General features: G+C 38.5%; 2 protein-coding genes across 7 annotated transcripts; one reads left to right on the forward strand and one right to left on the reverse strand.

Moving 5' to 3' along the window:
- Window positions 1-1,826: 1,826 nt before the first annotated feature.
- LOC103719821 lies at window positions 1,827-4,587 on the reverse strand. 5 transcript variants are annotated; one of them, XM_008809236.4, is made up of 5 exons: window positions 3,990-4,587; window positions 3,630-3,794; window positions 3,147-3,352; window positions 2,491-2,604; window positions 2,158-2,387 (listed from the first exon to the last, which is right to left on the reverse strand). In XM_008809236.4, the coding sequence occupies exons 1-4, from the start codon at window positions 4,467-4,469 to the stop codon at window positions 2,526-2,528; spliced, it is 930 nt and encodes a 309-aa protein (XP_008807458.2). In that variant the 5' UTR covers window positions 4,470-4,587; the 3' UTR covers window positions 2,158-2,387; window positions 2,491-2,525. The 5 variants fall into 5 exon arrangements, with proteins under 5 accessions (XP_008807456.2, XP_008807457.2, XP_008807458.2 ...); XM_008809234.4 differs by lacking the exon at window positions 2,491-2,604 and having other exon boundaries at window positions 1,827-2,387; window positions 3,990-4,581; XM_008809235.4 differs by lacking the exon at window positions 2,491-2,604 and having other exon boundaries at window positions 1,827-2,387; window positions 3,642-3,794; window positions 3,990-4,576.
- A 3,192-nt stretch (window positions 4,588-7,779) lies between these two features.
- On the forward strand, window positions 7,780-10,418 carry LOC103719823. Of its 2 annotated transcripts, none has more exons than XM_008809239.3 (2): window positions 7,780-8,169; window positions 8,905-10,418. In XM_008809239.3, the coding sequence occupies exons 1-2, from the start codon at window positions 8,098-8,100 to the stop codon at window positions 10,000-10,002; spliced, it is 1,170 nt and encodes a 389-aa protein (XP_008807461.1). In that variant the 5' UTR covers window positions 7,780-8,097; the 3' UTR covers window positions 10,003-10,418. The 2 variants fall into 2 exon arrangements, with proteins under 2 accessions (XP_008807461.1, XP_038987351.1); XM_039131423.1 differs by having other exon boundaries at window positions 7,798-8,164.
- The last annotated feature ends 13,037 nt before the right edge of the window (window positions 10,419-23,455 follow it).

Below are 23,455 nucleotides of genomic sequence, written 5' to 3' on the forward strand. Positions count from 1 at the left end.
AAATGGTTCTAGAGCAAGCATGATACATGCGATTTCTATGAAATATCAAATATTTAAAAAAATAGTTAAAGTGCAAAGATATATATACATCGAATTAATTCACAATAGAAGAAAATTAGTTTTATAATTAAAAAAAATTAACTTCAAATACAACTCTGCATACCAAAAATATCTTAATGAAATTTAAATCTAAATAAATAGTTGCAAAGCTAAATATTTTATTTTACTAAGACATGCTAGAGAAGTAATAGCCTCTAATTCTATTTAACAAGAGGTTCAGTAATTTCACAATAGACATTTAATATGAATAAATTGATAAGAATAAGTTATTAAAAGACAATTTAGTAACTTAGAGCAGTATTATCAGAATATGGTGAGGAAAAACTACAAAATATTTTTTTCTTTTAGAAGTAGTATGGATATATATATATATATATATATATGCGCACGCACGCTTTGAGATTCATCTGATGGGGCATATGACGAGCTAAAGCACCCTTCTCAGATGATTTCCCTTGGTGATCTCATCAAAAAAATTTCATCCGAGTTTTGATATTCTCTAACTCATGATAACACCACTTCTAGAGCTGAATCTAAAACTCCATCTATAAATAGAGGGATATTGATCACCGAGGCAGCACTTTGGTCATGATCTGAAATGACCAACAAGAATATTGTAGAATGGCTAAGACAATCAACATGGCAAATTGGAGCCTGAGATATCAATAGATAAGAGAGTTTTTAACTCTTCAAGTATTCTAATCTTGAGCTCAATTAGCAATCTATTTTAATGCATGGTTCACCTCACAAGAGATGTGCATAAACTATATATCATTCTTTTGGTTTAGCAAGTAAGTGGGATTGTCCTCTTGATGATGCATTCATTTCATTCCTTGGGATAAGTTTTCTCCATTTTTCTAGCATCTCCAAGTATAGCCAACAGCTCCATATGAACTCCAGTAGTTTTTGGAACCAAGTCAAATGTAATTATAGAGAATAAAAGATAACAGCATAGCAAATTGTCGAGATACACCAAGTGCAAGTAGTAGATTTTCAGGCCCGTCTTGGTTTGTGCATAAGTTCGAACGAATATGTTCATAAAAAAAATTATGCAAATCTGAAAAAATATCCAACTCCTTTTTTGTTTTTCCTCCTTTCTGAACTATGATGGAAGGAAGCTTAACGAAGTGAGACCGAGTCCAAGTGATGGCTCCTCTATTTAGGAAGACAATTTTTCTAGCAGCTAAATAAAGCAACAACATAAACAGTAGCTTTGAAATTCCTGAAAAGCTAAAATGCACCTTTTTGATTCTTACTCCACTATGATCAGGTTAAACCTGTGCAAGGAGATGAGACAGTTTAATATTTGATTAAAGAGGAATAAATATTTTGAAAGACAAACTTTATTCCAATACTTTGGTTCAGATTATGCAGAAACCTAAGTCCAGCCCAGGCAGTAACAAGTAGCAGACTGATAATAATAAAAAAAAGAACAACCCAAAGAATGTTCTGAACAATGTAACATTATACCCAAGCAATCCAAATCAGTATTGTTTTTCTTTTATAAGTTTCTGAGAGAGAGAAAGACTTGAGTACGTTAGGAATTTTTCAAATTGTGTTTTGTTATAAATTTCCCTGGACTAACAACAATAATGATCAACACGCTTCTCAACCAGGAAAAAGAGAGAAAAACATCAATAGCAGCAGCATCAGCAGCAGATAGTTATAATTATTCAGATCATGTTATGGATGTTCAACTCGAGAATCCTGGTGAAACCAGTTAACTGCAAGCGTCCACTAAAATCACCAGTACATAACAAAACAGCTTTTTTGAAGATATTGCAATGATAAAACTTATAAGAGACCTTCAGAAGTACAAAAGCGTCACTTTATGCAGCTACAAAGCTGAAATGCAAAACAAGAGAAATAATATTGTGTCAAGAAGTTACACGGATTCACTTGTTCAATTATTATTTACAAGGCATTCTATATATATAACACTTAAACCTGCATTCCTGAAAAGAATACGACTGTCCATGTGATCTTGCTCTCATGTTACCACTGCAAAAGATGCACCAGAGCACTGCATTCAACACCTTCACACGTAGGCCCCCTTAATGCATGATCATATAAAAAGAATGGTATCTTTCCTTGAGATCCCCCAAGACTCTTAACAAATTCATCTTTGCAGAAGGACGGCTGTTGTAATCAAAACAAGCCACAAAGTTACAATCACCCAGAAGGTGCGGTTCGTTTCCCACCCATTCGGTGGCCGCCACGTCAGGAAGTCACCCCAGTAGTCCCTTGATGATGGAAGTTGGTTTGTTGTTGCTGTCTTTCTTCTCTGATCCTGGTCCTTGTATTTGTCACTCCATGTAGCTGCATATCTAGCATTGTGACATCACAAACAAGTCAGCTCATCCTTGTTAACCTTAGATTGCATCAAAAGGAGTTGCAAGCTGATGATAGAAGGGGTGAAAGATAATTAACCCAGAAGAACATATGCAGGATTCCTTCCTGCTGTTTCATGCTACGCTCCGTACACAGAATGTCACACTCCTCTTAGCTGAGGAGGAGAATTTGCCCAATACAGGCGTGTATCTACTGCAAACACTCAGAAAACAGCATGGATGGTAGATCAGAAGCCCGCACAAGTTTTTCATGCATCCCATCTAGGATATAATCTGGTCCAAGGAACATTTGTCTTGACATCACAGAACCACCAGGCATAAACTGAAGCAGTTCAAATGCTTTTGTTTAATTACTATAGCAATGGTTCTTGTCATGCAATAATTAATTACATGTACTTGTATAGCATCTGCGATACAAGTACATGTATAAGGTCAATATTCTGCAATGTCAGAATTGAACCCCCTATAGTGCATAAAGTTCAGTACATATGTGCAAAAAAATTGATTAACTCGCAAGCCAGCTATAGCCAGACCAATCCTGTTCCAGAAGTTAGCTAGTGGAGTCATGACATAAACTTGCATTCCAAAGTCACAGACCAACTGGTCTGATGGGCAGGATTGAAGATAAGCTATCACAATAACTGAGTCAGCAGAATAGTTAGGTTGATTAGAGTTTGTAACTCATGGCAAGATAACAATCAGAATGTTTAGGAAATGCTGCATAGGAGAACCAACCTGTCGTAGCTAGATCCAATCAATGGTATCGTGACCATCTCATCCTTGGATATCTTGAGCTTGGGTGCTTGCAAGATGTACCTGAGCTCAGCAGCCTGCTTTCTAATGCTGACACTAGGATGCTTCTTCTCCAATTGCTGGTACAAAGCAATGCAGTCTCTGTGGCGATTATTAGCCTCATATGCCATCGCCAGCCAAATCTGTATCTGCAAAGTTAAACAAAACAATACCAGTGCATTAACAAATCTACCCACAAGCCTTACTTGCATAACCAAAACAAATGGGCATAAACTAAATATTACTTCAAAATACAGCCTTTCAGACCAATCTGTTTCTGCATTTCTATCGACTAAAATTTCCAAGATCCAATGTATCCATCAACCCTAAAACTGCAATGATTTATAGACTATACTTACTATTCATGTATCATCTACTCCAGTCTGTTAATTTGATGTATTAAACAAATTGATTAGATGCATTTACTTTCATCAATACCTCACCACCAAGGAGCGTGGGCCTCGGAATAATGGTGAGGGAAGCTTCTAGGAACTCGATTGCCCGAGCATACATTCCTTTCCCATATGCCTTCTGCCCCAGCTCAAACATCAGCTTGGCCGTCTTCCTCCGCTCCGCCTGTTCTTTTGCTACCTACTCTTTCCAAGACACATAATAGCATGAACTGACTATAAAATACCACTAATGATCATAAACAAGAATCGGATTTTTTTTTTTTTGATGGTAATTTGGCAGATAAAATAAGAACAGTTCTCGTGAAAGATTTCCTCTTCTTAGGGTTCTCGTAAATTATATAAAAAAATAATGCTTTTAATTTAAAAACCTAACCTTTTCGAGCTCTCGGCGGACCCTTTTTCTCTTCTCCTCCTCCGTCTCCTCGTCTCCGGTCCCCTCCCCGGCTTCGGACCTTTGCAATTCCTCGGCCCTCGTCTCCAGCTCCTTCATCTCCTCCAAATCCTTCAGCCGGCTCCGGAGCTCCTCCTCCCAGTCGTCTTCTTCCCCGCCCCCGCCGTTGTCGTTGCCGCCGCCGCCCCAGGCTGAGCTGGATGCGGCCACCGTGGAGTTCTTGGGGCTTCTCCGCCGAAGGGCCAACCGCGCCACCTCTCCGGCCATGTCCGGGGGGTCGTGGAAGCTCTTGGCGTGGATGGTGGCGGAGAGCAAGGGGCCGGGGGGCGGGTCTCGCCTCGCCGCGCGGCAGGCCGCCGCCTCGGGGTGCCAGGCCTTGGCGGCGCGGTCGGCCATGGCGGTCCGATGGGAGCTGGCCTCCACGAGGAGCGCGAGGTTGCCGACGAGAACGGCGGCGGCCATGGCGTCGGATCTCGAGAGGCTCGGGATGAGAGCGGAGGACCAGCGGACGGCCAATCCGCGAGATATTTTCCTATTTCGGGACGGTGGAAAGAGATGGAAGCAGCGGACGTGTCACGGCCTGAGGCCGTTAACCCTCTTGTTTGTGCTTGAGTGCAAAGCACCGTTGCTTCACGGAATCGTTGCAGGCCGTCTAATTTGCCTTCACGAATACTTAAAAAAAAAAAAAAAACTCTATTGGTCGTGATTAATAGTTTGCATAAATGATATATTTGATTTATTTGATAGAAAAGATTTTTGATGGATAGTTATAATCACGTAAAACTCTTCACTTAATCTTATATACTCTCATTTCCATTGTTTGCAAGTAAATAAATATCTACTACAAAAATATTTTACAAACAAAATAGAAACAACTAGTCGGCCACTCTAATAATACTCTATGGGCTGGTGATGGAGAGTTCTTTCCGGTACTTCAGGGTATTTTATTGGATATACCGTACTCGTCAGATATGATCTACTCATCTTAACAAAAAATAAAAAAATAAAAAAAAACAAGTAGTCCACTTTCCAAATCTTATCTTGCACATCGATGAAGTTTAAAAAAGCGAGGATAGAGATGCATAACCCATATTTGATAAGTATTATCATAAAGATGATGCAAATTCAATTATTGACATAAAAAACCTTTTGTGATTTGTTAGATTATTTAATAACTTATATACTCTATTATCATGACATGGAGACATCTCATTATGCAACCTATTGTAAACAAAAGAAAAAGAAAAAAATATAGGAGAGGTTACTAAGGTAGTGAACATGTTTAATTTTTTTTAATCGGTATTGCTGCACACAATAGGTCCAATAAATCATCAAAATATTTTTATTTTGATGCAAATAGTACTTTTTACAAGTGTTCAATAAGTAATGCGAGCAAAAAATTAGTATAGATTTTGACAATAATTCTTTTCTATAATATTTGCTTAAAAATATTTTTTTATAAAAACATAACTGATTTTTTCTCAATAAACTATCAAACTTCTTCTCCTCTTTTCGTTTCAATTTGGACAAATAATATATTTGACTTCAATTGAAACAAGCTGTGTTTTCATAGGGATCAATGGTCCAACTAGTCCTTTATATGCTTGGTCAAGACCACCTTTTTTAAGAGACAAGATAGTATAATAATCTTGGTTCTTAATTCTCAATCAAAGCTTTGAATTGGATTGTTACTAGATTTTTTGAAGAAAAAAAAAAGGAGCTAAAAAGTGGGTTGGGGTTGGATTACTAAATCTAGACAATTTGGATTCTCTCAATGGATCTTCAGAATCATAATATAATCTGCTCAAGTTCAAATTAGCCAAATTAAAACCATATTACATATATTTCCTTAAGTTCAAACTTGGTTGCAATTTGTCAAGTCTGGGTCGTATAGAATTTATAGCTCCTATCTCTGCGTACGCGTGGAAATAGCAGCAGGAGTAGAAGTAAAAAAACGCCGTTCTTCCTTTTGCGCGTGTGAAGGCTGGCTCTGACCGAGTCAGACCTTGTCGTGGCACCGACTTTCCCTCTGCTTTTGACCGACGCGCTCGCAGATTTGTCGTGCTCTTTGGACTCTCATCAAAATGCCATCACCCATACCGCGTATCGGATAAGGTGAGCCAAACGGACATAATAATTAGCAATTAAGCTGCAGCGTAGATCGATTGAACCTCTACTTTCGAGCTTCCTCAACATCAATTTTAACGGATCAGCACTGAGTAGAGAGCATCGAGGAGGCACGGAATTCATAATCATAGGCCTAGATTTAAGGGTGGTAGTAGCTAGTGATTCTCAGACAGCTGATATCTCAGTTTTTTTGCGCTAAGTTAGGAGCTGCATAGGTGGGTCTTCGATATGCGCGACAAATCCGGCAGATCAGCTCTATCATTTTGAAGGGTGGCTCGGCCATAGTGGTAGGCTGGATTCAGGAGGGCCCGAGCAAGATGGGGGGACTACTCTCTGATTTGAGATATCTAGATAATGAGGAGGGATGGAGAGACCTTCTAGATCCGATATATAGTTAAAAAAGTCAACGGGGCCGCAGATTAGATAGCCACTTATGTGACTAGCCATTCGAACCGCATTCTTTAGATCCATAAGGAGAGTTGTCTAGAACTTTCCGTGATATTTTGTTTTTAGATTTTATTCGATATACCGTATTTCATGTAGTGTGATGTGCTGACTCTATTTATAAATAATAATAATAATAATAAATTGCTATCACTCATAGCGCGTCTCGGATAAGGTGAGCCCAATGAACATAGGCCCTATTTGGGGGAGTTTTTGGAGGGCCAAAAAGCACTTTCTAGCCCTCCAAAAGTACTTTTAGATAAAAAATGGTGTTTGGTACAATTTTCGGAAAGCAGTTTCAGCTTTTGCGGAAAGCTGAAAACAGCTTTCGGGAAGAAGCTCCAATTTGGAGCTCTCCGAAAATGCTGTTTTCAGCTTTGTCAGGAAGCTGTTTTTTGGACCAAAATACTCCCATTTAAATCACACTTTTTCTCCTAAAACCCTCATCCCGCCTCTTCCTCTCTCACCCATCCTTTCCCTCTTCCTCTCAATGTCGCCGCCTATTTTCCTTTTTCCTCTTCTTTTTTTTTTTGTTTTGGGAGCTCGTGGCAGCCCACGGTGGCAGCCACCATGCCGGCTACCACCCATGGCCGACGACCTCTCTATATTTCAATGAAATAAAATATAATGAGTGAGTGGCAAATAATCTGATATAAATAAATAAATAAATAAATATATTAGTAAATATTTAACCAATTTTATCATCTAGCTAGAAAATTTGTTAGCGAGATAAATGATCATTAGAATGATGAAAAATTAATTTACACTAATAATTATAATATTTTATATATTTATTATTGTAGTATACTATAAATATAATATAATATTATATTATATCATAATACATTGATATGTTATTTTTTAATAATTTAATATTATATTAAATTATTATTCTATAATACATAATATTATAGTATTATATTATAATAATATTATATTATATTATATTACTATTATACTATATCATTTATTTATGTATTAATACATATTATATTTTATTATGCTTTGTTATATAATATTGATAATATTCTTTATGATTATTTTGTCATATAAAAATACTTTTTTTAGTTTATTTACTAAATATATATTAAAGTATTACAGCACTTTACAAATATAGCTATCAAATAGTAAACAACTTTTTATAAATGCTCTTGTTCAGATCGCTCACTTCCAAAAACTTTACTGCCAACAGCTCCTCAGAGCCATAATAATTAGCAATTAAGCTGCAGTGAAACGGGGGAGACGAAGGGGGATAAAAAGGGGAAAAAAAGGAAAGGGGGATCTGGAAGTCGCCGCGGCGCGGATCGATCGGGACCTCTTCTGGGCTTCCGGTGGGCGATCCGATCTGGATTCTCGTGCCTCCGTGCCGGGAGAATCGCCGGCGCCTGCGCCGCCGCCGTGGAGACTCCGTGGATGAAATCGTCGCACGGTGTCGATTTGTCCCATTTCTCGCTTGAAAAAAGACAGACCAGAGGTCAAGGCCTCTGTTTCTGAGGGACAACAAATTCGACCTGTTCCGATGATGTCCGAGGGTGGCTGCTACTATAATTACAAGAAGACGGATGATATCTGCAACGATGTTTGCGGCAAGGCAACCTTTTTTTTTCCCCTCCTTCCGTTGAGTATCAATACTACAATTCAATTTTTAGTTCCAAAATTATTTCATTTTTTTCACAAATATCTAAAATACTTCCTTTTTTTAGTTTCCCTGTTTATTGTGAAATTTTTTAGTTTACCTAGATGGTATCATTCTCTGAAATGCTGTATTTTTTTGTGATTTAGTTAATAATTTATCCTCGGCTATTGATTTTAATCCGGTTTTCTTGTTTTTTTTTTGTTTTTGTTTCTCTGCAAGTTAGTGAGTGGATATTGATATTATATTTAACATTTACACAGAACTGCTATTCCTTGCTTTTATATTCAGTATTTTTGAAAAAAAAAAAAAATTGTTTCCAAAAGCTCTAGAGATTCTACAAACAATTTAGCAAACAAAAAGGGTTTCATCATACATGTCGTTCACTCTAGTTTTTTTTTTTTTTTTTTCTTCTTGGGTCTTTGAAAACAAAGCCAGAAAACAAAATCAACACCAAGCAGGTTCTAAATTGCATTCTTAAAATGTATCACAGAAAATCTCTTCCAAACAATAGAAATTCGTCTCATTTTGGTGCACTGATTCAGAAGTTATAGCCTAATTTATTGTTCCCATAGGATGTTTGTTTAGTTACTTATGGAAGACATCAACTGCTCATCTGAATTGTTTTTGATGGGAATTTGTATTGGATTGCTTTTTCATCTGCTGATTTTTTTGTTGATTTTTCTCTGACAGGTGACAGGGGCTGCACGGGCCATATCGAGGCTCCGATGTGCCCTGCGAGACTTGGACTTCAAGATTTTAATCCTACTCTTCGTGGTGCTCCCCACTGTTATATACACTATCTACTTACATGGCCAGAAGATCACCTACTTTCTTCGGCCCCTGTGGGAGTCTCCTCGGAAACCATTCAATGAGATCCCCCACTATTACCATGAGAATGTCTCCATGGAGACCCTCTGCAAGCTCCACGGCTGGAGGGTCCGTGAGACCCCACGCCGGGTCTATGATGCTGTGTTATTCAGCAATGAGCTTGACATGCTTACCATTAGGTGGAATGAGTTGTACCCTTATGTATCAGAATTTGTTCTTCTCGAATCCAATTCCACATTCACAGGCATTAAGAAGCCCCTCTTGTTTGCGAAGAATCGGGAACATTTCAAGTTTGCGGAGCCCCGGCTCACTTATGGTGCTGTTGGTGGTAGATTTGTGAAGGGGGAGAACCCTTTTGTGGAGGAGGCATATCAGAGAGTTGCGTTGGATCAGCTCATTCGGATAGCAGGCATTGCTGATGATGATTTGTTGATCATGTCTGATGTTGATGAGATCCCAAGTGGCCACACAATTGACCTCCTGAGATGGTGTGATGACATTCCTGAGAAGCTCCATCTCCGGCTACGGAACTACCTCTACTCCTTTGAGTTCTTCCTGGATAACAAGTGCTGGAGGGCTTCGGTGCACAGGTTTCGAGTTGGGAAGACGAGATATGCCCATTACCGCCAGACTGATGACATACTCACCGATTCAGGGTGGCACTGCAGCTTCTGCTTCCGCTATATCAGTGAATTTGTGTTTAAGATGAGGGCCTACAGCCATGTGGATCGTGTGAGATTTGCTTATTATTTGAACCCATCAAGGATTCAGGATGTGATATGCCGGGGAGCAGACCTTTTTGATATGCTTCCGGAGGAGTATACTTTCAGGGAAATTATAGCGAAGTTGGGGGCGATACCCCATTCATATTCAGCAGTTCATCTTCCTGGGTATCTCCTTCAGAATATTGACAAGTACAAATATCTTCTTCCTGGGAACTGCAAAAGAGAACCAGGGTGATAAGCATCAAAAACTGTTCTTGAATATTACAAGAAAGATTTCTTCAAAGTTGATGATGGTGATATTGCGCGTGTTCTCAACATGAGCATCTGACTTGGAAGAATCTTATTGAGGGAGGTTGGCAGGAAGAGACGAGTTCTTTCATCTACATGTGAAAGTATATTTGAAGATTCTTAGTTTCTAGTCATGTTTCTAGAGGCAAATTCATTTGCCAAAGGAGTCCGTTCTGGGACTATAGCCACCATGGGAAGTTTTACGTCTCTTCTTCCCTTATTGGTATGTAATCACACACTGATAGTTGAAGGATGCATATAAAGTGATGTTTGAAATGCTTTCCATGCTGGAAATTTTTTGTACTAATTTAATTATGTACTATTTCTTCAATTTACTGACATGCTTCCATTGACTACTCTCAATTGGTTATCGAACTGTTTTTTTGGATAGTTCTGGTGGATTGATTAAAGAAATATCTTTTGACAACCTTTAATTTATTGTCATCGTTTATAGTTACTTTTGTTGGACATATAGGGGAGCCCTTGTTGCTGAAGTACCACAACATTTTCAAGCAATTGTTCTGAGCTTTTTACTGGTTAAAACAGTATGAGATATTAGTTTGTTTGTGAATAACATTCTCATATGCAAGTATATTGATGATGTCATGCATGCAAGTTCAAACTACACCCTAGGATATGCCACAAGAAAGCTGAGCTCCTTTGAAAACTAATCCTTTTTCCTATTAAATTTATTTTGATGTAATAGGAGTATGAGTCATGCTTCTGCATGCATAGTAGCTTAATTAAATATAACTAGAAGACACGGCACTTATTCCAATAGAAGGTTAAGGTACTTCCACAAATAGAAGTGAGGTCTAATACTAGTGCTGAACTGAATGCATCTTATTGCTTGGAGTCGAACTGGGAATGGTATTACATGCCTATATATCTTTTTGATATATTTTTAAGTTTCTTAAAATCATGAAATATGGATGTGGTATTCATATTCTTAAGATACGAATATGTAGGTCTTGTGTTCTTAAGATATGTTTGACTGCAACAATATAGTGCCATGTGTCTAATTTTCTTATTTAGTTTGGTCAAGAAATTTACATCTTAACTAGTATGTAGTTTCTTTTGGGGGATAAGGAAGAAAGTATCTTTTGAAGGGGGTTCCCCATCCTTGAAGTGATGGTTGGGGGTGTTTGGATGGCCGAACAACTTATCCTCAGGATAATGCTTATATAGAGTTACATATGAGGAGATAAATGCCCAAAAGGAAAAAACATTGAGATAGGAGGCCCTTCCTTGCACACAATCCCCAAAAAAGGGGATTATCCATTCAGTCTGAAAGTTGCTTTATCTCGTTCTCCTCTTTCCTCAATTTTATGACCCTAAAACTTCTCTAATTAGAGAGGTTTCTTTCTAGCCAATGCTAACTTTTTGCAAGCATCAGCCATATAAGGAATATCCATCGAACAACTTGTGCAGGCATCCAGTCAGGCCTCTTAGGAAGTTGCAGTCCCCCTCAAAGCATACATTTTCTCCTCTCCTTTTTTGATCTATTATCAGGGCATCAGTATCAGGGCATCATCCTTTTTATATTGATGGTTAGATGAATCTGGGCGAAGTTGCAGCCCCCCTCAAAGCAAACATTCTCTCCTCTCCTTTTTTATCTATTATCAGGGCATCATCTTTTTTATATTGATGGTTGGATGAATCTGGGCAATTGTGGAGAGGGAGCTCAAAATTTTGAGAGGGAGGAGGACTTTCTTGCCATGTTCTAATCCTATCATAGCTTTCGGAGCAGATGGACAAGATGAACAGGACATGGGTGAAACTTGTTTATCACATGGCTAGCCTATATCAATTTAAAAAAATTCTGTGAGAAATTATATTTGGATGCATCATCACTAGATCCATCTAGTTCTTAAGACCAAAATGCAATGAGATGAAGTTATGGTGGAACTAGGATCGAAGCTTACACGGTTAATATGATGTTTCATAAATTCGAGGTGAGGATATGGTGGAATGGGTGCTTTAAGCAGAACAAATCAATAGAAACAAGAAATTGCGGAGGAACTGATGGTTTTGCTGGTCTGGTGCATCTTCTTGGGGATGATATCCATGGTTCCCATGGATGGAGAGGATTGTGGAAGGAGTATCATGGTCACACTTTGTGACCAATGAATGCAAATAATGATAGATACTGTAGCACAAGTTGCTGAAAGCTTCTTGCACATGCTGTAGCACCAGACTGGTTTGTAACCCAGGAAATGATTGACAAATAAAATGCACTCTAATGAACTCCATATGTGAACTTGGATAGGACTATACTAGTAAAGTGAATGTAACTCAGCTTTAGTGCTCATATGTTGCACCAATGTAAATGTTAAACTTCTTTTTTTCTATGGAAATATTTTACCTTATTCAACCATTTGATGACGATTACCAACATCACAGACTTTCTTTCTCCAGAGCTATTCCAATGGTTTAAAAAAAAAATGTTTGCATATAATGAGGTCTGTGATCATGAAATACTATGATTATTGGCCTTGGACAATATGCTTATCAACTGGTCTAGGATATGATCCTTCTCCACTGGCTGGAATGATTTGACTTGGTACCAAATTCCCAAACTGGAGGAAAAAGAAATCGCTGATGCAGTAGATTGATTTACTTATTATTAAATCTACAACCATTTGCTTGCTTATCTTCATCTATATATTGGAGAACCTCCTTAACTCAAGGGCCCAAATTTCTGGTACTGATGCCTTGAAATGAATGACTTTTACTATCTTATAATCCCAGCTTGTAACCCCAGACTAAGATCTTTGGGTTCTGAGGAAACACTAGAGGCCAATGCACCGGGGGAAGCCCCATTCTAAACCTTTCTTGTCATTCATAAAAGAGGTTACCCTTGTATAGTGACCATCCAAACTTTTCCAGAAAGGTGCAAAATTTTTCAGTTAAACTGCAGCAGATGGAACAGAGATTGGAACATACTCTGTAGAATACAGAGACCCTCTCTTTCTACGAGGTGCACCAGCGACCAAGCTGTTCCTCTATCAGATTCAGTCTTGGCATGGCTCATGAAACTAATGGAGCTGGCTTCCAATCTCTATCTTGAATTATAGGCAATATATGTTGGCAGTTGGAGTTAGTACTGGGAAAGTTTTCTGCGATTATTCGAGTCTCTGATCTACTTTCTGCTAGTGGTCACTAGATCACATACGTGGCATCTACCATGGCGTCGGTCGGTGCTTTCCTTCAAAGCTTGGCGGTCCGGCGAATATGAAAAAGATACTTCTAATTGAGGATGAAGATGAAAATGGACGCTCCATATGCAAGAATTCTCTGAGCTGCTTGACACAGACAAAAGTTAGAGAATAAGATGCACTTCTTATCTTCAAGGAATAAATTCCATATGCTTGGTCTATAAAAAGAGGGAGATGGGAGCTCAGAAACCAAACTGGCCTCAACTCTTCTAAAACTAGCTTCAAGTAGGAGGTTGCAAAGTCTATACAATGTCTCTCAGGAGCCGCCGCCACCCACATCAATACCAGGAGAGCAGGTCTTCCTCAGAGGATGATTACTGCGCCTACGTGACGAAAATAGAGAGGAAGACGAGCATGGTTGAAGGGCCCTACTTCCCCCATCTTCAGACTGTGTTCAAGCAGAAGGAAGTCCATGAGGAGGAGGAGAAGTCCCAGCCTGGGCTGTTCGGCCGGCCGAGGCAGAAGGAGTGGTTTGAAGAGAAGGAGACATATGAAGTCTCTAAGACCTAGGACATGGCCTTGCAAGGAGGAGAGTGCATCAGGTGCAATCAGTTGGTGGCTGTCAAGGAAGCTTAAGCATTATCTATAGTTATGTGGTGATAGACATGCTATGGCTTTGCACCTTTATAAAATAAATCTCTGGCTCTTCTGTTCTGCATCCTATCCATTTGAATAATACTGTAGTTCTCTAGTATCAATGAAGGTATAGTTCCATATTTTAGCCTAAAACTTTCACTCTTATATATCTTTATTCGAGTTTCTCAGGTAGATGTTTGAGAAGTCTATGACAACCCTGCAAAATCAACCATGAGCATTCCAAAAAATTGATCCAAGCCATCGACCTTGTTCTATAACATCTAAAATATCTACGTGTTAACAATCATTAGTGCAAGTTATCTATCAATGCATCAAGTGGATGCAGGATGGATGGTGTAAATAATACAAATATGTTAAGAGGCATGAATCCGGTCTATTGATTATAATGACCTCTCGAAATATATGTTCGCTAAAACTTAACATGTAAATCATATGAAAAAATCATATCGAGCCATCGAAGTTTTCAACTAAATAACCATCACGAGTTCTGGTTATAGGTACACTAAATGTTGTGGATCATTATCAATGGTGCAGATTGTCATTTTAGAACATCCATAGTTGATTTTGCACCTCTGTATTAAGGCTTGAATATGTTCAATAATGTAGACCGGTATGCCTCATCTGAAAATTCTTAAAACTTCATTCAACTTAGATAAGTTATTTAATAACAAAGGACGCAATTTAACCAATGCAGATAATTGTAATGGAGCTTCACAGCAGGTTTCTCAGTTATTGGATGTTAATAGTTAAGAAAATTATCTTTTCTGCAATTAAAAAAAAAGTTGAGAGCTTATCAAGCCTTATATAAATGCATGCTGGTTTATGGATCCCATATATTATAAAGAAAAAAAAAAAATCTATGGAGGTCTTTTTTTTTTTTTGCCCTTTCTAGTGGATTTGGGGTGGAGAAGGATTAGATTGATACAGGCCTTACTTAAATAGACGTTGTAATCTATGATCTTATAAGAAATCCAGCCTAGTTCTGTTGGATTTTCCAAACATGTCCTAAAGAAAAAAAGAAATTTGGACCAAAAATAAGACCCTTCGGATGGTATAACCCCTTCCTCCTTGGACGAGAGGCAGGGGTTCGGTTCCATAGATCATCGTCCGCCGCTTTAACCCTTGTAAACACTGCAAGGTCTAGAGTTATGGGTGGGGTTAGGGCCCTCAAAAAAGAAGAAGCAAATAAGATGCCAGGAATTCAGTTGATGTTGAATTCTCAAGCAATCATGGTTCAAACATCCATCTCCAGGCCCTCCCAGCACTAAAGTATTAGTCCTCAGTGGGCTTCTTTAATAGACCTTTGGCCTGCTTACATAACATTTACAGCTTCTCAATTTCATATATCATGTTATTTTTATCCCATTGATTGGTTTTGGTTTGCAAAAATTCAAGAAGAAAAATGAACTAAACTGAAGAACATGTATGGCTAAGCATTTCTGTTTCTGAAATTTGTTTATAGCATCTCAATTAGAGGTTCTGGCAGCAAAGATATATATAGCTTTCATAAAAGAATGAAAATCAAAACCAAATGGCCAGCAAAAATTTTATACAAATAATACCTCCAACATCAGCCCTACTTACAGACCGCTATTTTTTATAAAAAAAATTATTGCTTTTTATATATATTTGTTTTACAAATTCTTTATAAATAATTTCTGAAAACTCTTCTTTTTTAATAAAAGTTGGGAGGCTTTGTCATTCTCTTCATTAAAAAAGAAAAAAAGAAAAAAAGAGAGTGAGAGAGATTGGCATTTGAGAATGGGTCACAGTCAAGTGAAGTAGCAGTATCATACTGTTTCTAGTCATTGCCACATATCCCCATAAGTGCTGGCTAAATTTTCTCCTTAACTATAGCAGACAAATGCTCTCATGGATGCAATGCACTGAGACCTACACCTGAGAGGTGCAGTGGCAAAAAAGCAACCAAGGGACCTTTGGGAGAAAAAAAAGGCATAGCCCACAAAAGAGGCACGACTTTGTGGGGTGCCATGTCTTTTTCTAAAGGCCACCCACCCTTCCTTTGGCCCCATCCTTTTAGGTCTCCTGGTGCCCACCACCTTCTCTCTCTATCCCTCTCCCTCTTTTTTTCAGCAGACGTGCCGGTGCTGTACCGCAAAGAGAGACCTTGCATGGCATGCGGAGAATAAAAAGAGCATGAATCCATCTACAGTATCAGTATGCGTGCAAAGCAAACTAACAAATCACACGCCAAAAGTGGATTTGTGCCAGTCTCCAGCTTACTCCGTTGCCTCTCTCTCTCTCTCTCTCTCTCTCTCTCTCTATATATATATATATATAGATCAGTGTGTTGGGCCACTCTTGCTTTTATCTTAGCTCCTCTTCCATTGTTTCTTCCAGAGTCCATATTAAGGCCATGGCTGTCTTTCTTCAAGCTCTGCATCACTTCCATTTGTTCCGAGAGCTCTTCGGTCGGCATGCGAATTGCTCGTCCTTCATGATCACCTGAGGATGCTGGTGATTGTGGCGCCCTGAAGTCGCGCCAACGGCGACGGCCGTCGACGTGCGGGGAATTAAGCTCGCCGGTCCGATGAATGTTATTTATTGTTACTTTGTGTGTTATCTTTGTTTTCTTTTCTGCTTTCTAACATGTAGGAATTGATTTGTGTGAGTTGAAGGGGGGTCTTAATTTATAGTGATGGTTTTTGTTTAGCAAATGGGTGATACTGATGCAATAGTAACCAGAGATATACCACTTTTTGGCTAATTTAGCATATGTACTTTTATGAGTTCTTCTTCTATCTACATTTGTTGTTGCTTAAGATAGTTTATAAGTTCTTTTTTTCATCAAAAAAAAATGTCAAGCTTATAACGTCATTCAAATACCTTTAAAAGATGCTGAACTTTATATTACAGAACCGCCACCAATTAAAACAGCAACTTGACACAGGTCCCTGACGAGCATCAGACTAATACCATCCGAATACAACCAACATCAAATTGGCACGCAGGAGCTGAATCTATAACACCTATCAATAATATCGCCAAAATCATCATCTCGTATCGGTGTCTAAGATAACAAAGATTACCATAGCATGCATCACAACCAATGTTGATGAATGTATAGTATTTCTATGATGTATAGTTTCAGCTAAAAACAGTAGTATAGTAGTGTTGTAACAAGATGGCTAGTTAGAAGGTATTATTTAGATTTCTTAATCATATATAAGTATCCAAGATCTACCTAGTAAATAACCTATGCAATACTAAATATACGTCCGTATGGGTCCTCACATACTCCCTCCCTACTTTAAGCACTATAATCGGTCTGTGCTTGCTTCAATGAATCCGTGGTGCAGTGTCTCCTAATCTACATAGGTCATGGGTTAGGTCTGCTTTAATATCCAGCGCACAACCGATATGAGACTACTACATACACACCGACAACGGGTTCTCAAGTGCAGCCCCCGCCGAATTGAACTAATTCTGAATCAAAATGCATGGATCAATTAGCTAATTAGCTTTCCTTCAATCATGGAGGATAAAAGAACTACCAAATATGCGAAATGTGATTTATATACACTATCCCTGCCAAAGCACACCTGATAAAGTTTCAGAGAAGGTGTGGGTCCATCTTCCGTGCAATGTAAGGAAGTTCCCAGGACTTGACTACAATACAAATAAAAGATTTTCTCTTCAGTATATGATATTAGGCACAGTGCACCTTTGACAGGATGACTGATGATGCTATCATAAGGCTTAGGTTCACTGCAGTAGGGACAGCCACTCCCTCAGTACGACAGAACTAAACTAGCTCTAGGAAATAAAGCATTGGTTGTTGTGCCACCCTCGTTAGATTCTTCCCAAGTTTAAGCAGTTGGAGCTAGCCAATTTCAGGGACAGAGTTTAACTTTGCCTTCAGCAGTTCATGGCTGGACTCTTTGTTCAACCTTCAGGGCAATCCATCCATGTTCAGTAATTTATTAATGGCACACTAGAGAGCAGCAGGAAAACTAGTTAAAAACTGAGCGCAAGAAAGGCGCGCTAAATGGGATTCCTATGTTTTTTTCTGAATTATGTGGTCATGTTTTCAATCTATCATCATCCATATCGAGGGATTAAAGCTTGCAGAGATCAAATATGACCAGAGATACAAATATGAAACAGATTTTCCAGTTAATCAGAGCAATAGCATACATCCTGTCAGCCACTTTGCACAAACCCCTACGAATGAAGTACTTTTAGAGCAGAGTATTACTCCTTTAATCTGAATCCAATGTTCGGTGTCTCAGAAATCTTTGGACTATCAGAAAAATGAACTCTTTTTTTTTTTTTTTGTTTAGGAAAAAGGGGAGGGGGAAGGAAGGAACAAGCCCATCCCCGCGTAGCAGCCTCCACTGGGCCCCTACCCCGCCAGAAGAATGTTCGATGCAGATAGAAATGACCATGTGTTGGGCACGTCGGCCGGTTTTACTCATACCCTCCTCACCCGTGGGTCCGGCTCCTTATCCCTCTGGGCTTCGACATGGTTACCTTCCGTGTGAGTACGTCACAACCAGCACCACCGAGGTTATCGGTGGACCAATAAATCCTCTCAGGCCCCGCGTCCGAGCAGGGAGCATCCGATCTCCATAATTTAATCGACGTCCGCGCGTTTCGAACTCGGAACCGCTTGATTGGAAGTAAGATCTAGTTTCACTGAGCTACCACCTTAGTGGCAGAAAAATGGACTTTCAAAGTCCCAACAACGATTTGTGCATTCACAAGGGAGACATCACATGATTAAGTTAGTCTTTTGGGATGAGGGTCAGACATCACCAAGAAAGTAATGCAGGATGTACAAGCTAATATCCCATGGATGTAACACAATGTTTAACAGCTTTGAAAAAAGATGTTGATTTTTTTTTTTAGAAAAAGGTTGGCTCACATCATAACTTATATACTTGCACATTGAAGATATAGGAATCTTTTAAATCACTTTTGAGGTTGTTCAGCTTGTTGAATAGTTTAATAGGTCTACTTACAGGTCGCGACCTTTTATAAAAAATATATATTATTTTTTTAATATATTTTTTAAATATTTTATAAATAGTTCATGTAAACTCTATTTTTCTGATAAAGGCTGTATGGCTTTGCCTCCAAAAAAAAAAAAGAAAAAAAAAGAAAAAAAGAAGAAGCTTGTGATGAGAAAGCTGAACTGCACCCGTAAGATCAAACCTAATTACTCCACCTAACAATGGCGCCTTATGCTTGAGACACACACTTTCTTGTTGAGGTCCTTCTCACATGCTGTGCTTTTTCTAATGGTTGGTAGGTGAGGGGCTGCATCTGTCCAAAGCCTGGAAGAAGCCAAGTGAAGCAACTTCCACCATTTCCACAGCATAAACAGAGAAGGATGGCTTTGACATCATCAGCTGGAGAATAAGCTAAGAGGAGCTGTCCATGCTATCAATTTGACTGCATTAGTTGCGCTTTTTTTTCATGCAAGAGCTGATTCTCTTATTACGAGCAATCTGCGGAGGAGGTTGGCATGAATTTGAAATGACAAGGACAATTGCATGCAGCTGTGATTAAAGACAGATTTTTTTTCTAAGCAGAAAAAAAGACAGATTTTTTTTTTTTTAACACGGTTATCATCCGTAACATCTGCAAGTTTTTTCTAGCTACCTTCTCTTGTTAGACTTGCAGGTGGGTGTAAAATTCTCTAGTTCCCACTCTCAAGTGATTATTTTTAGATTAAAAAAAAGATAGTACATAACCAAAGCACAAAGACTAAATCAGAGATTATACTTCTAATTCTATCCCAAGTAGTTATGATTGATGGGATCTCAGCCAGCTATCTATCAGATGATGTTCTTTTCTCCAAAACCTGAATTTTGGTTTAACTTATGGGAAGATCAGAGGCAATAACCTCCATTTTGATATGGTTTATTTTTTTTTCTTAAACTTAGACTTGGTTTGTTATCTAAAAGCATCCGAATCTACTTTAATCTCTATTTCCTGTTCGTACTCTGGTGGGACAAGCAGAATATTTTCTGTTTCACAGAATCTTTCCCATAGAAATAAACGGTGATTTTGACAAAACTACACTGTCAAGGCTCAATATCCTATATTCTTGCTTCCAATGGAAGGAATGACGTCCAAAGCACCACAGCAATATTTCCATGTAATGCATCACTCAAAGAGGAAGACGTAATAAACCCTGCACACAGCCATTTGCCATTCCCTGTTTGGCCTGTTGAAAACAATGAAACAAGATGTGACAAATACAACCATTGCTCAAGAAAATTAACTTTTGAATACTTTTTGTGGCATAGCATCTCTACTGAGAAAAATGAAATATCTGATTTTTCCCTTAGATATAACTAACCTTGATGATCAAAATTCCATCATATCCAAAAGCAACTGTAGTTTTTTTTTTCTTTTTTCTTTTTTTTTTAAAGTGGTGGCAAAGCCAAATACTTTTCTTCTTATCAAAAATACTTCTATTCAAATTAATATCAATCTAATGAATTTAGCAGAAAGTGGTAGTCAGTCCTCTCTTGGTTCTGTAACATAAACACCCAATTATTTTTACTAATTGGTGGCTTGATTCTGAAGCAAATGTATATGTATGCTTTTATCACTCTTGGCTCGCTACATTTCAAGTATCGAGTGGAGGCGGTGTAATTCTTCAAAATGGCTCGATGGCACGAGTACTTGGGATAGGTTGAGTAGACTCGAAGATGATTTCAAACAAGAACCTCATCCTTCACAATGTGTTGTTTGAGATTTTAAGAAAACCTTAATTAGTGGATCTTTGTTAGTCCAAATATATGTAACTGAGGTCTTGTTTTGACTGTCTGTATTTAACTATAAAATGAAGTCTGTGGCAAACTAGTGCACGCAATTTACTAGAAGATGACAAGATGGATGGCCAATTGGCACCTTTTGAATAAGCTGGGCTATTAATGGGCTGGAAAAAGCCTATTAACTGCCTTCTAGTGGACTTTCTTCTTGAACATATATTTGGAGTCGTGGGTTGGGCTTGAGCTTGAGTTTTAGGGTTTAAAATTCTCTCCCTTCGATTCTTTGAGCGAAATGCGGTAAAAGAAAGAAAAATCTATAGACCGACTCTATCGTCTCCATCTTGTAGGAACCACGAGATCACCCTAAGGACACCTTTAGCATCCAGGGGTCACGGACCGACCATAGACCATATTCTAGGTTGGGTGCGAGCTATCCTTGGCTCGAGGTATGCATATTGCCATTCTTAATTGTAGGAAGAAGGGATCCAACCTTTCTTACTGAGTGTTCTCTTGCATGTCTGGAACTTGTACAAGTTGGCAGGACTCATTTGCTTTAGCAAAAAATGCCAACCATGTGGCCATAAGTGAAAACAATGATGCCCTAGACTTGGGCTTCATCATACAAGGTGGAAGATTTGAAATCACAAACTGTAATAGGGAACTACCTCCCATTTTTTTGTTGGATTGTGGCTTCATCCTGACATTTTGTTGTGCAGTTTCTTTGAGCTATGTGCTTTTTCTTCCTTCTCACATACAAAATAAGCACACTCACAAATTACTTACAATTGTTGTGCAAAGAAAACAATGAAAAACTATTAAGTATTATTAGCTATTAAGCTTACAATTTATATTATTGATATCTTGTAAATAGCATATGATATCGATTTGATTATAGGATGATACCAATACCATTGCGTTGGTCGGTGCCAAGAAGGAAATACATTACTGTTCCCAAGATCATACTTTGCAGTTTTGAACTGATTTCAGGGCTCGCAATTAACTATCAGAAGAGTTCCATCTCATGTAGTGAGAGATAGGCCAGATGGCTCAATTGTCCACATGGATACTTGGAAGAGCAAATTCCTTCATTTTGGAGGCAGATTCATTTTGCTCAAGTTGGTCTTCATTGCTTTGCCTTAATATTTCATGTTAGTTTTCAAGCTTCCAACCCGGGTCATTAAGAAGATTAACAAATTTAGAAGGACTTTCCTTAGAAAACGTTCGACACTTTCAAATAGCTTTTCTAGCAAAGTCAATTGGAAGACACTCTGTATGGAGAACGAAGGAGAAGGTTAGGTAGCAAAAGATCTAAGCCTCATCAATTAATCTCTATTGGCAAAACGGTTTCGGAGCTATCTCAAAAAAGATCCTGGCTTATGGAAGAGGCAAGGATGGTGGATGTATCATAGATGAGTTAAACTATCAGCATGTTGGAAAGCAAAAAAGAAATGATCGATGCTCTAGCCTATGGCAAAGATAAACAGATTCTCTCTAGCTCTTTTAGCATAGAAAAAAATTTTTCTTCAGAAAATTGCGTCAGTCTCAATTGTTGCACCAAATGCTCTTGATCTCCTCGATGAGCAGTCAATTCTTTGCTACCACAAGGATCTACTCGCTTTTCCAAAGGTTTGGCATAGAATCAAAGGGACCTTTAGCTATCTATGGTATCATGTTTGTTAGTTGCACAGAGTTTATTATTGATATTGCTGAAGGGTGGATAGAGGGTATCCTTTTCTTCATCTAGCTAAGAAAAAATGAATGTTATTAAGGCTCGCCACCTCGATACTGGACCCCGTACTAGTGCCACACTAACTAAGTATCTGTACGCTATTCATACCGAATGCTGAAGTCGAACCGATACGGTACAATAGCCCCATACCACTCAGTTCGGGCTGGTACAATGTACCTTATTTGCTATGAACCTCCCTTGCTCTTCAGCTTTCCATCATCATTTGAAATCAGTTAAGTGATGTTTCCCTTCACCTTGCTGGATCTTATGGTATCTGGGATCACCACAAAACACCGCAGGTTTGCCTCAAGACTAGTTCCACCCTTGCTAGGCTAGCTCTACTCTTTTCCTAAAGCTCCTAAGATCAACCTGTTTCTTCTTCGGTTTTTTGTTTCATTGCTCAAGGCTGTGAGACTTCTTCAGTTTAAAGAAGATCAGTTGTTCGAGATAATGACTGCTTCCTGGCCATACCTCTATTAGCTACATTGACGCTAAGATTGCTTAAAAAAGATCTTTCTGTGTGGATGGAGTCTGCGGTTATAGTCTCTTAACATCCATAATCCTTCCTTTTTAACTCCTCTTCATCTTCATTCTTTCGATGTACAATCTCATATATTTCTGCTCCTCCTTTCTGACTCTGTAAATATTTCCTGCCTTTAAACCGGTTTGTCTTTAAACCGATTTAAAGATTTCGTCCCAGCTATAGGCCATTTACTTCCTGCGTATGAAGTCAGGCCTTGTTAAAGGTCATGATATTATAGATATGATATATGTTTTTTTATGTGATTGAGTAATATATATATATATATATATATATATATATGAAGAAAAAAAAGTTGATTAACAATTTTACAGTATAGATTATGTTCTAACTCAATCTAGTTAGGGTTTGTTTAGATAATCCTATGCAATCCAATCGGATTTATAAGAAGAGGCTGGGTCAAGCTTATATTTATAGAAGTTATAGAATTTTGTGCGGAGTGAGGTAGCCTAAATCCCATAAAGAGGAAAAAAAAAGTTCTCATTATTTTTTTTTCCCGATCCTATCCTATGAGAATGGATCCGAAGGCATCCAATTGATATGGGCTAGCATAGGCCACAAATCCT

The sequence above is a fragment of the Phoenix dactylifera genome, chromosome 11, assembly GCF_009389715.1.
Source record: "Phoenix dactylifera cultivar Barhee BC4 chromosome 11, palm_55x_up_171113_PBpolish2nd_filt_p, whole genome shotgun sequence".
Taxonomy (NCBI): Eukaryota; Viridiplantae; Streptophyta; class Magnoliopsida; order Arecales; family Arecaceae; genus Phoenix; species Phoenix dactylifera.